The following is a 12,799-nucleotide window of genomic DNA, read 5'->3' as shown; positions in this document are numbered from 1 at the left end:
TAGCCAATGGTGTTGCTTTAGCCTTGAGTTCAGTCTATTGGATTTTCTTTCATTGAGGAAACGAGTTGAAAGTGGTTGCAGGATGAGAGAAGTCAACTTTGGAGGCCATGGCAACTAGATCAATTTGTTTCTTGTTTAGTAACCTTATGCTCAAAATAGAGCTTTGGATACCCATCATGGTTTCAAGCAGACTCTTCTCATGTACAATCAAAGAAAAGCTCTATGCCATTTTGGTGGGTGGGCTTATTGTCATATTTTGATAGGTTTTTAGGGTTGTCACGGTTTTGAGTGCATTGGACAAAAGCTATAATTACTCCCAAGAAAGTAATCCATGGTGGTCATGTACATCTATCTAGTGGTCCTCTTTGATGTAGAAAGAACTTGGCTAATTGGTTTTTGTTTCTATTGTTAGGCTTTGAGTGGCTCATTGAGTACTTCCTTACCCTCATTGCTAGAGGTTGTGGTAAATTTTTGAAGTAGTCTTCTTTTCTTTTTTATGGGGATGTACAAGATCTCGTTGACTAAAAGCAATGATGATTTTGACATTGGGAAGGCTATGCATCAAAAATCAAAATAGCACTTAGTTGACCTCTAAATGTGCACCAAATAAGTATCCCTTTCCTAATATTTTTTCTATTTCAAAGCACATAAAACATCAATAAATGCTTTTTGTTTCAATCATCATAAGAAATTTGCACTTCCAAGCAAGGAAACATGGTTTACTGTAGCCATCAATATTGGCATAAGTTTAGGTTGTGTGATTTGTGTCCATACATTATAGGTAGTATGTTGAAGTTAGAGCCTTCATTATCAGAGCATTGTTTGTGGTGCTTTCTTTTGCAATTAATTTGACCCTAAGATATAGTGGTGTTATTGGCACTTTATCTTTGAGCTCTATTGCTATGACATTGATTACTCTAAGAATAATGTTTGGCAAAGGCATCAATGACTCTTGCTATGGATGTTTATGTGCATAATATTTGTTAATGTAGTTTCCATTGAAGTAGCTAATCCCATGACCTTCTAAGGCTCCAAGTTTAACATTTCTCATTTTGCTAATTGAGTGTATATGGAAGGGTCCTGGTCCTAAAAACTTCATCTTCATCTTATGACATTCGATTCAATGAACAACGCTAAATCAATGTTCATGAAGTCTTATTGTTTGGAATGCTTATCAAACAATGCCTTCCTACATGCCTTTTTACAAATTAGAGTGTACATGGACAATAGTGGGTAGGTTTTTGATCATCTTTCAAGTTTTTTGGGACACTTGGCCAAAGCTTCATTGCCTTCCCACCATTCATGTATTACTATCTATAGACTATGGACTATAGAACATTAATGAAGAGTTTTGTTTGTGGCTTACCTTGGCCATTTGCTTGCAAATTGTTTGGATAATGCTTATTTTCAATGACCATAAAGATAGATAAGATATGTTCAATGACTTCATCGAGCAAGTGGGTCCATTGATCATTCGCAATCTTGATGGGGTAGCCATATCACAAGATGACTTGCCTCCACAATAACTTGAACACTGGCTTAAGGCAATTGACTTCACAGATGACTTTGGTATGCTAGTGGCCTTTTTTGGTGAACATGGTTCCCTCAATGATAGCACATGGCAATTAGTTTCCTTGATATCTATGGTAACTTAAAGGTTTATTTGGCAAATAAGAAATGATGTTTTATTTGGTAGGAATGGCATGAAGATGCCCATGGAATGTATTAGATTGATCTATGACAAAATCTTTTGGCCGTTCTTAACTTTGTGAAAATCAAGCACTAGATTTTCAAGATTTTTGCTAAGGAACTAATGACATTGGGTTAAGGCCATGTTGCATCTTATGATGTTGCACACTATACTTATTACTTTTTCTCTTATCAAATTGATCCACATGATAAAAAACAATCATCATGACTATGGTTAGTAGGCTACCAGTTGTTGACACAATGACATTTATATGTTGATCAGCCTTTTGATCTATAGCAAACTATTGATAGTTGTATATCTTTTTGCCTCTAGCCCTAGCTCGACCTAATCTACCTACCCCTCTTCAGGGTGTTGAACTTCACAAAGCTCAAGTGGGTAAGGAGACCATACCTTGCCAAGAAATTGTATTTAAGAAGAAGCACAAATTGGATTTAAGAGATGCATGTGAGAGCGGCTTTTGTCATGTGGCCATTAATGAATGAGGGAAGGGTGGCCATTATTTATTGGGTGACAAATTAGAGATTTTTTCATATTTTTTTTTGTTTTCCCTTTTACTTTTTTTTCTTGTTTTTTTCCCATGTAGGCTTGGGAGCAATGTGGAGGTAGGGGGTCATCTTTGGTATATTCCTTTTAATATATAAATAAAAATTTATATTTTCCTAGTTTTCCCTTTTTCCTTTTTAAATTCCTTTTTTCCATGTAGGCTTAGGAGCAATGTGGACGTTTGGGGGGTTGCATTTGGTTTATTCCTTAAAAGATATAAATAAATCATGCATCAGAAGGATGCTCAAAGCGAAAGGTAGTGTTCGAAAGCTTCTTGCCACCTTGACCTCACCTCTCGAATGCACTTCGAGGTACTCTTGTTGAGCCTTACTCTTTCAACTCAAAGGCTAAGATATTTGATTTCCAGCATTAATGTGCTAGCATGTGGGAGGAGGTTAAGATCATAGGCTTATAGGAATGCTATGTGGGCTTCCTCAAATGGGCACACTGGAAACCGGGAAAACTTTCAAATTTTGAAGACGCCCATGCATTTCCCTCGAAATAATTTTCCTTCGACCATCCTCTCTCTCTCTCTCTCTCTCTCTCTCAATCACCCGCTTGCATCAGACACCCCACCCCTCCCCAGACCAGACACACACAGACTCACTCACACACAGACACGGATACCGCCCAGAACATGGCTCTCGACAACCAAACCTCTCAGCTTGATCGTCTAGGTCGCGAGCTGAAATGCCCAATCTGGTATGTATGCACTCTTGTACCTTACTGCGTGCGCATGTGAATCTTGCGCGTTTCTTTTACATATATGCTGTTCTGACGTTTTGGCCCTGCAGCTTGAGCTTGTTCAAACAAGCGGCATCCCTGTCCTGCAACCATACGTTTTGCATGTAAGCCTTCCAATCCACCCCCTTATGATTAATAAGTCTAGGCTCTTTTTGCTTGTCTGAAATGCAGGCTTTTCTAATCTTTGTTGTCTGTGTGCTAAGGTCTTGCATAACTCAATCGATGAAAAGAAACCCTGTTTGCCCAATATGCAAGGTGCATACGACGAGAAGAGGTAAATTCCAGTGCAGGTTTTTATGTCCCTCTTAAGAGCAGGGCTTGCATTTCAGCCAGTATAGCTGGTCTGGGGCATAGTCGGAAAGAATGAAGTGCATAGTCTCTGTCTGGTCACCTGTGTATGATGGGCCCAAAGAAAGGCGCCTTTACGTTGAAGTTAGGCCTCCTTTTTCTTAACAACAGGCAAACCTTGAATGTGATTCTCCCTCCATATTTGCAGAAGTCAGAGCGGCTCCTCAAATGGACACTTTGGTGGGCATTTTTGTTAACTTGGGAAGTGCTGCTGGCATTGATTGTGTGGCCTCTCAATTCACATCTGCTACTGAACCAGGTAGGCTATAACTGAGTGTGTGATTTTGTGTCTCAGCCTCTTAGACGCCTGCCTATGTAAATGCCTGATTTGTTTTGGATTCAGTTGCTTTGAATTTGAATGCTGACATTTCATTTTGCTTGTATGCGTGTATCTTGTTGAATGTACCAAAAGGTACATGCTGATGTCTATGGGAAACATTCCCAAGAAGTTTTTGACATTTTCCCACATGGGAAAAAGCTCTAGTTTCCCTTGTTTTTCCCTATGGTGTTAGGCATTGTAAGCAGCATATCTAGCTAGATGTGGTTGGGGGCAGAGAGTGCCATCCCTCACCCAGGTCCAGCAGCTCCCTGCCCCTGACCACACTTAGCTAGGTGTGTGGTGCCTCCCTTGTAGAAACTCATGATGTTCATCGTAACTCACAATATGGGAATTATAGTGTCGAAATTTTTCTTAAACTTATTGTGATTGTCACAAGGAGAGCCAATTCTCTCATGCTCAACTGCCTGGTGCCTGACCCAACAGCCTGATATGTTTGATGGGTTCTTTTCAGTACATGCTACTGCAAAAAAGCAAGGTTTAAAGCAGCGACAAGCTCTCTTAAACATTACCAACAAAGATGGCACTACTAAGAGCAAGGCAAAGAAAGCACCCAATACTGAGCAGCTTTTCAAGGGTCCAGTTGGACCCAATAAAAGGATCCAGGTTCCTCAATTCACATCCCTCAGTGGAGATTTAGGGATACAGCAAGATGATGCAAAAATTTCACATAGAACAAAGAATTTGTGTGGTACAATACCTGGAAAAATCAATGCTGATCATGTTATTGAGGCAAGTAGCAAGAAAGTAAACAAAGAAGAGATAGATGATGAGCTGCCATTGGGTCAGAGGGTTTTCAGCAGAAGTAAAAAAAACAGTAAAACAAGAGCAGACCATTCAAACGAGAACAAGATTTCAAACCAAGAGCCTGAACTTCCTCAGGATAACCACATAGCTCTTAACAATCAGGTCAGCAAAGATGACATAGGCAGGCTAACACTGGACCCCTTCTTTTGGTTGAGAGATGAAGACTCACGGGACACCGATGCTATACCTGCAACAAATGAACTGGTGCAAGTCACTCCAAATGAGCTACCAACTTTCAGTGATTTGAAGGATAGCGATGATGACATTAGTGTCCATGGGTTTAATGAGGTGAGGGATCTGCTTCTTAAGTTCTGTTATTGGATTGTGATTGCCACTTTCAGGTGGAAACCATGCTTGTGTGATGTACTCTTGCAGTCAGAGAAACAAGTTTCATCTTAAACCTAACTTTGTTGAGAGCTTTTGCTTCACATGTTTAATCCTCTTTTCCAGGAAGCCAAAAGGGGTGCTGCTACTGCTGACAGCTATGATAGTGATTATTTTGAGTGGACCCAACAGCCTTGCTCACCGGAGCTGAAGTGCAGCCCAACTAAACAACAGGCATACATAACATCTTGTCAAGATAAACTGATATATGTGGTCATGTTCAATTATCTACTTGCAATGTAGTCATGCCAACATCTTGATTGTTTACAGGGTTGTTTCTCCTTGACCCCATAGGCCTGTTTAAATTCTTCTCAGTAGAATTTCTTGTCTATTTCTATGTTTTACAGCAAGTGTTAGGGGAGGACATTGTCTTTGACTTGGCATTTGAGGGAGCTGAGCTTGTCACTGAGTGCCTCCTCTCTGACAATCAGGATGCCCTTGAAAAATCCATACAGGGGCAGCCCTCTTCAGATCCACAAACCATTAACCCCAAAGACAAAAAAGTTTTGAGTCAAGTTCTCAAGAGTGAGAAAACTATCAAAGAATATATAGTTGAAAGGAATCGTGACAGGCAGGTGAAACGTCCCCAAAAAGTGCCTCTTTCAGGGTCAGGTTCAAACACTGAGAAGATAAACAAGGCCATACAAAAAAGATCAGTTGCAGAAGTTGCTTGCACCAACCGCCCTAAATGCATTGATGAAAACACAGGACTAAAGGTTGCTAGATCAAAACGGAAGCCTGCCAATTTTGAGAAGCCTGCAAAGAGGAAGAAGACTCATTCTGATAGAGGCTCTACTGATGGTTCAAAACCAGATGGTGTAAGGTTAGATGAATTTGCAAAGCAGGGAGATGTGCAAGTTAATCATGCCTACCCATGTGCCTTTTGCAGAGCTACTGGAGACTGTCAGGTAGACGAGAAGTTTTTTAGTTAATTATCTCTTTTCAAGTACTTCAGCGGGAGTGTTTACACAATTGTACACCTGTTTCCCCAATGCATGCAATGTTGCGAATGTTGAGGCTGTCTGATCTAAGTAGCACGATTCCCTTTTGGCAGGTGGCAGGTCCTCTCATGCATTATACAAGAAGTGGTACCCCTGTGGAAACTTTTGAGTCACGTGCAAAGATTATTCACGTTCACAAGCAATGTGCAGAATGGTAACGTGTCACAGTCATGAGCTATATTTTTTCAGGGGACTTCCTTCTGCTGGTTGAGATACTTTCTGGCTACTTAGCACCCTATTAACCGGTTTTCGCTGGTGCTCAGGGCTCCTGATGTTTACTTTGAAGAAGATATTGCCAAAAATCTCCTAGTGGAAATTGTAAGAGGTCAAAAGATCAAGTGCAACAGCTGTGGTCAAAGGGGAGCTGCTCTTGGCTGCTGTCTCAAACGATGTCGAAGAAGCTACCATTACCCCTGTGCACAAGCTCTTCCTTGCAAATGGGAAGAGGTAGGTTGGCTTTGTGGATGGCGTGGTAACATCAGCTTGTTAATTATAAGTTCCCATGGTGGCTTATTTATTCAGAGCTCTGATTACAGTCACTTACAGAAACATGTGATACATTGCATGCTTTGCAGGAGAAGTTCATTGTCTTGTGCCCTGAACATGCAACAGAAAAGTTCCCAACCAAGCGTCAAGCAAGAAGAAGTCAGCAAAATGCAAGCTGTGGAAGTCAAGATGTTCCTACATGGCAATCTCAAGGATGCAGCAATGCTGCTGAAAAACCCTCTCTAAAATGGCCATCTGGTCCTGCATCTAAATGGGTTTTGGCTGGATCAGCCTTGGACTCTAAAACAAAGGTAATACTTGTATTTGTACTGATATGTGTATGCCACTTTTTACAGGCATTGTTATTTTTGGCACTAGATGATGCAGAGCATCTTGATACTTTCCAATGTCTGCAGGAACGACTTGCTGTTTTTGCAAGACTCACTGGTGCTTCAATTGCCAAAACATGGTGTCCCAACATAACTCATGTTGTGGCTGGTACAGACGAGCATGGGGCAGCTCGAAGGACACTTAAATATCTGATGGGGCTCTTGGAGGGAAAATGGATAGTACGATTGGATTGTAAGATTGGATCTGTAAAGTCATTGCTTGGCTTCTTGAGAATGTTACATTTGCATGGAAATAAGTGGTCTCAGGATGGCTGCAACAATTTTCATGCAGGGATCAAAGAATGCACTTCAGCAGGGAAACCTGTGAATGAAGAGGAGTTTGAAGTCAAAATGGACATTCATGGTGTTGTAGATGGTCCTAAACAAGGCAGACTGCTGGCTGCGTCAAAGGTCAGATTCTCTTTTCCACCTGCGATTCAATGCAGATTCTTTAAAAAATCCTACTTGCAACATTGTTATCCTAATTGCAGTCATGTATCAAACCTCGGATGACCCCATGTGATATCATACAAGAGACCTTGGTGTTTCAATTTCAATTAGTGAAACACGCTCTTGGAATGCTTTATCACTGCGAAGTATGCTCAATTATGCATTGCCCTTGTTTTAGCATCTATGATATTGATAGGAGATCTAACATATTGCAGGCACCCAAGCTTTTTGAAGCTCTGCAGTTCTACTTCATGCCAAGTTTCCCAGCCTCCTACAAGAATGATCTGCAAGCTCTGATTGTAGCTGCCGGGGGTGCAGTTCTTCACCGGAAGCCCATACATCTGGACGGTAAAGCCCAGCAAGAGCGTACCATTGTGATATACAACAAAGATGATGAGAGCATGGATGATCAGGCCAAGCTGAACAACAGAAGAAAGCAGGCTGAGGCTGTCACCATGGGAGCATTAGTAGGTGCACAGGTTGTGCCTCACAGCTGGATCTTGGACTCTATTGCCTCCTGCAGAGTGCAGCCTTTAGCCTGATTCCTCCATTCAGAGCCTGTGGTTTTATAACTCATGCCTCTCTTTGAGCATAGATAACCTCGTGTATGGTTCAGGCCCCTCTGCATGTCAACTCATCCATGCAGGGAAAACCATGTTTTGTATATGCATGCTTTTATTTATGGCAGTTGTATCATCCACAACCTTCAGGGTCAGTTTTTAGCTAGTAGGATCCATTATGTTTGAGTCACGGACGATTGTACATTTCAACCTCTGTTCACAATGTAATTAGACTGTCTTTGCATCTTGTTCGGAGAGCTGCGTGTTCCTGATAGGGTGATTGTTGATATTCATTACGATGATACTGGATCTAATCACCCTTGTATTAGAACGTTTTGCAGAGCCTTGGATTATCAAAATGAAAGATCAATCTAATAATGAAATTGTGTTTATCTAGACGGTAATGCATAAGCTTTCATGGTACATCTACACACACACACACACACACACACACACACACACACACACACACACACACATGTATGCTTGTATAGTTGCCACATGCATTAGGACCCTAAACTTGTGAGATTTTCTTAGGGTGTGATGTTTGGGTTGTCTTAAGGTCTTAGGTTTGGTGTGCACTAGATTGGGTGGACTATGTAGGCCTTTCAAACAAGGTAGCATGCGGTTCATGCTAGCAAGATGTATTCTCTTTAAATTTGAAACATTATCAACAAAATGTGATTGGTGATATGGTAGTTATGCTTGCATGTGTTGTCCAACCCAAACATGGTCTTGATTGCCTTTGTGTGACATGTTAAAGAGTATTCTTGTATGATAGAGTTGTCTAGTTTATGGTAAACTTGCCTTAGTACCTTTGGTCTTGATATGTTTTAGCCATTGCTTGAATTGAAATGATCAATTTTTGTTGATTTATCCATATAATGGTTGGTGGAGTTAATGAGAGCAATGAGGTGGTAGTTTGTTGGGAAAATGAGGATTTAATGGGGATATCTCACATCAAGTTCTCTATGCGAGTGTCTCCATTTCTCCCTCCCTCGTATTTAGAGGGGGTCACCATAGCTACCATTATGTGAGAATAGCATTCTTTACTTTGGCATTGGGCATATGTTAGCAAGACTTAACTTGATGCACAAAACATTTGTAGGTGCCTTTCTTTGAGATTCGAGAACTTGTGTACTAGGTTTTAGCATCAAAGGAGTTGTAGCTTAACACAATTTTCTAGGACATGGATGAATCAAGAGTGGAGATCGACCATGTACTAGGTTTAGGAGGGGTATATGGATTGGCCATTTTCAAAGGCCTTATTGGATGGCTAAGGTAAATATCTTTCACTTGCTTTTTCCACAAGCATGCATACAACATGAGATTAAGAATGCAATTTATCAACATGTAGACTTGGTGAGAATATAGTGGACTACTTGATGGGGCCATTGTCTCTCATTCCAAACATCACCATAATCAAGTCTTAGATGTTAACCATGCATACTACATTTGTTGCTTATATTTAATACCACCATCAAGCATCCCTTAAAGAGACTTGATCTCACTTTATTAGAAATATTGTCCATGACTATATTAGCCACTTGCACATTATTGTAGGATAATCATCCTCGTGTGCCATTGGAGGATTTCACAACATAGCTGCATCATTTTATCCATTAGCTACAATGTATATATCAACTTGATGCTATTGATCAAGCCTCCAAGCAAGGGTGTCCCACATGTAAAAGTTGGTGTATGTAATTATTAGGCACATGTGGCCTTATGTTGCCATGTGGGAAAAGAAGCAAGCTTACCTAGTGAGGCTAGATCATGAGTTGTGCTAACTTTGCTTAGGACAGCCCAATAAGAAGGCTTGATGGATTTTCAACCTCTTGAGCTCAAGTATATCGTTGGAGGTGGCATAGATATGCCACCTTACTCTAGTAGGTACTTGGGCTACCACCTCTTCCTTGACCATAGAGAATTGATCCATTGTAGGAGGAAATAAGCTCTTTGACATGGTAATAAGAGGAAAGTTGATATAGGAGCTGTAGGACATAAAGGTATTAGAGCACATCATATGGTGATATTATGTTTGTATGAGTTGTGTTGGATCTAAGCACTAGGGGGGATGTTAGAGGAGATAACTAGCACCATTGTTGTGAAACAAGGTTGGCTAGTCTTGTTCACTCTTTGGAATACATTCCTCTCATTACATTGATAGACTTGGAGGCCTAGATGCTAGCTTGGGAGATGTTGATTTCTTTGTAGCTTTATGTTGATGTTATTATGCTCATATGAAGTACACTAAAGGTCTTGTTGAGACTCCCTATGCATTATAGACTTGCTAGGACATGAATCTAATAGGTGAACCTTGGAAAGACCAAGTTAATAGTGTTCAACACCTAACAATAGTGAGTAGATAAGCTATGATGTTTAGCTTATGGTGGTGAGATAATATAGAGAGTCAAGGATATATTTATTTAGGGCATCTTTGTTAAACCACAATTCACCATGACAAGAGTAATATAATACGTTGATCGTATATTTGTTGCACTTGGACATTAGTTACATCTACAATTCTATATGGTCTTCCTATAGGGGGGTCAAGGTTCTATCATAGAAGGAGGATTAGATCCACATCACCATAGCTAACATCAAGCACTTGAACTTTGATGGATGGGAGCAAATGGAGAGACCATTGTGATGATAACCTCTCACATGATTAAGACTAAGTCACCAATGTTGTTGCATGAGATAGTTTGAGAAAAGGTGGTGGGAGCTCCACTAATTGTAGCTAAGGCCCTCTTTTAGAAAATAATCTTCATACATAGGTTGTGGAGCCTCCTTAGGCACATGTTTTGGACTTGCAATGGAGTTGTCTAAACAAGCAATATGAGGGGATACAAAGCATTGGTATGCTTGAACTAGCACATCATTATAGCCACATGGCATGTGTATGGATCATCTCCCACCTTTATGTGCAATGTGAACTCCCCTTTCCTAGAAGTAAGTTAGAGTGAGCTTAACAAGATTATCAAGATTGATGCACTCAACTACACAACTTACATGTGGATCACATTGACTAAGCCAATATGGCTTTCTATTGATAGCATCTTCTCCAATTATCTTCAATGGTTTTTTGTTTGCTAGAGATACATGGACATTCACCAATCCCATGGAGTTAGATGTGCTATTGTGGCTAGGTTCATGCATGATGAGCCACTAATATTAGGGTTTTCATTAATGGCTTTATTTTGACAAGAAATGCACCCTTAATCCTCTATAAATAAGAGTCTTGTATTTATGTATCCTAGTTCCCTCATTTCAGCCAACTACCCATAGCTCTCTTAGTTTACCACTTTTGTCCATACCCCTTTTGGGGGACTAAGGGAATGGGTGTTTTTATTTCATGGGAAAAATTTAATAGTGATAGCTAATAAAATAATAAGTTTGTGTAGTCTTCTTTGAGTGCTCCTTGCTATCTACTCTTATTGTTCACCCTCTCAACCTCTTGGAGATCCGTTACAATTTTGTTGGTTCTATTGGCCTCCTATTGCATATACCTGTTTCCTTTCCACTTGTGACTTGTTTGTTGATTAGCTTGGTTGATACTTCATTAAATGATGTGTTCAGTTTGTTGATGGTCACATCAAAGTTGGAACAACTACGTTTTCTACTCGATCAGGTTGCCTTATATGCTACATGCCTTCTAGAGCATACAAACTGTTGGTGTTATCCTTCGCATGTGCATTTTGCTATAGTGATATCATTTGGATGTCATTTGACACTACTTTTGTGTCTTTGGATCCATTCAAGTACAACACTCTTTGATACCCACTCCATTAGCTACCTCTACCCTTGTTCTAGGGACATGGAGGTTCAAGGCCCTATGATTGTATCATCATTCATGCATACATTCATTACCCTTCAACATTCTATAGATTGTGTTATGGATAAATATTATCATGAAGATTCACACCCAATTGATAATGTAGGCACAAGAAGAGGTGATTATAGAAAGAGGTCAAGTAATACCTTTGTGTCTCATGCTTACTCTAATGAATTTACATGTGGTGCTTAATCATCACTTAGTTAAAATCAAACTTCACTTTTTCAGTTTCTACCAATCCCACTGACTTCACAAAATGCTTTTGTTGCAAATGTGCACTCTTAATTTTTACAATCCACCACAATGGGGGTGACAACACTAGGCACATATCACATAGGTCACATTTCTACCCCACATTCAAGTGGTCTTGGTGATTGTACAATCCACCACAATTGGGGGGGGGGTGTTTACAACACTAGGCACGTATTTCATAGGTCATATTCCTACCCCACAATATCGACACCGCTATTACACGGGCAGAGGGAGTAGAAGCACGTTTACAAATGGCCTAATCCTCTCGAATGAATGTTAATGGGGGTTTAGTATCTAGTGGCAATCCAGCATTGACGAATGGAAGTCAAGGGATGCCTATGACTAACCCTATTGGGAGAGGGAGTATGGTTTCAAATGTACCTTTACTACCGGCTCCTCCCAATGTGACTATGCCCATGGCAAGTTAGTTGGCTCGAGTCCAAGGTTCAAATTCTAACGTTGTTCCTGTGGGTCAACAGCCAATGCCAAATCAGATGGTTAGGCCAATGGAACGACGGGTTGATGATCGAGGCTACGAGTCGAGTGCATCTAATGTCCTTGGTGAAGTCAAGGACATGATGAAGCATTATACCGATATGATTTCCGAGCAATATCGACAAATAGCTGTCGACGTTAATTTCTTGAAGAAGCAACAAAATTTGATAGGGAGTCGACGCCCTGAAGAGGGTGGACCCTCTAGATTTAGTTGTAAATGGTGTGGTGGACAGCACTTCCCCAGAAATTGTCCAAATGTGAAATGTGACATTTGTGGGAAGTCTGGTCATTTAGCTGCTACCTTTTGGAGTAAGATTAGTTCTCTCCAACAAGGGAGTAAACAACCAGGCCCAGTGAATCATAGAGCGCAAGGAAATAACTTGCAGCATAATGATGCACCAAGACAAATATTACAAACAAATATTACAGAGGGGAAAAACAAGACAAATATTAC

At 40.4% G+C, this 12,799-nt stretch overlaps 1 protein-coding gene across 1 annotated transcript; it reads left to right on the top strand.

Moving 5' to 3' along the window:
- The first annotated feature begins 2,772 nt into the window (after positions 1 to 2,772).
- Positions 2,773 to 8,096, top strand: BRCA1 (breast cancer susceptibility1). The gene is made up of 13 exons (XM_087695439.1): positions 2,773 to 2,956; positions 3,049 to 3,102; positions 3,202 to 3,272; positions 3,495 to 3,605; positions 4,138 to 4,778; positions 4,941 to 5,048; positions 5,222 to 5,782; positions 5,929 to 6,029; positions 6,139 to 6,322; positions 6,451 to 6,672; positions 6,778 to 6,943; positions 7,043 to 7,161; positions 7,416 to 8,096. Exons 1-13 carry the CDS (start codon positions 2,892 to 2,894, stop codon positions 7,740 to 7,742), a joined length of 2,730 nt encoding a protein of 909 aa, XP_087551565.1. The 5' UTR covers positions 2,773 to 2,891; the 3' UTR covers positions 7,743 to 8,096.
- Positions 8,097 to 12,799: the final 4,703 nt, after the last annotated feature.

The sequence above is a fragment of the Lygodium microphyllum genome, chromosome 16, assembly GCF_053477565.2.
Source record: "Lygodium microphyllum isolate KBCC chromosome 16, Lygodium_microphyllum_v1.1.10, whole genome shotgun sequence".
Classification (NCBI taxonomy): Eukaryota; Viridiplantae; Streptophyta; class Polypodiopsida; order Schizaeales; family Lygodiaceae; genus Lygodium; species Lygodium microphyllum.
The sequence above is the reverse complement of the archived record's forward strand: the minus strand, read 5'-3'. Positions and strand labels throughout refer to the sequence as shown.

Excerpts from the sequence above, each read along its gene's own strand:
- BRCA1 (XM_087695439.1), top strand. The coding sequence starts at position 2,892 with ATGGCTCTCGACAACCAAACCTCTCAGCTTGATCGTCTAGGTCGCGAG. Across the intron at positions 2,957-3,048 it reads GAGCTGAAATGCCCAATCTG|CTTGAGCTTGTTCAAACAAG; the intron begins GTATGTATGCAC and ends TTGGCCCTGCAG. Across the intron at positions 5,049-5,221 it reads GCAGCCCAACTAAACAACAG|CAAGTGTTAGGGGAGGACAT; the intron begins GCATACATAACA and ends TATGTTTTACAG.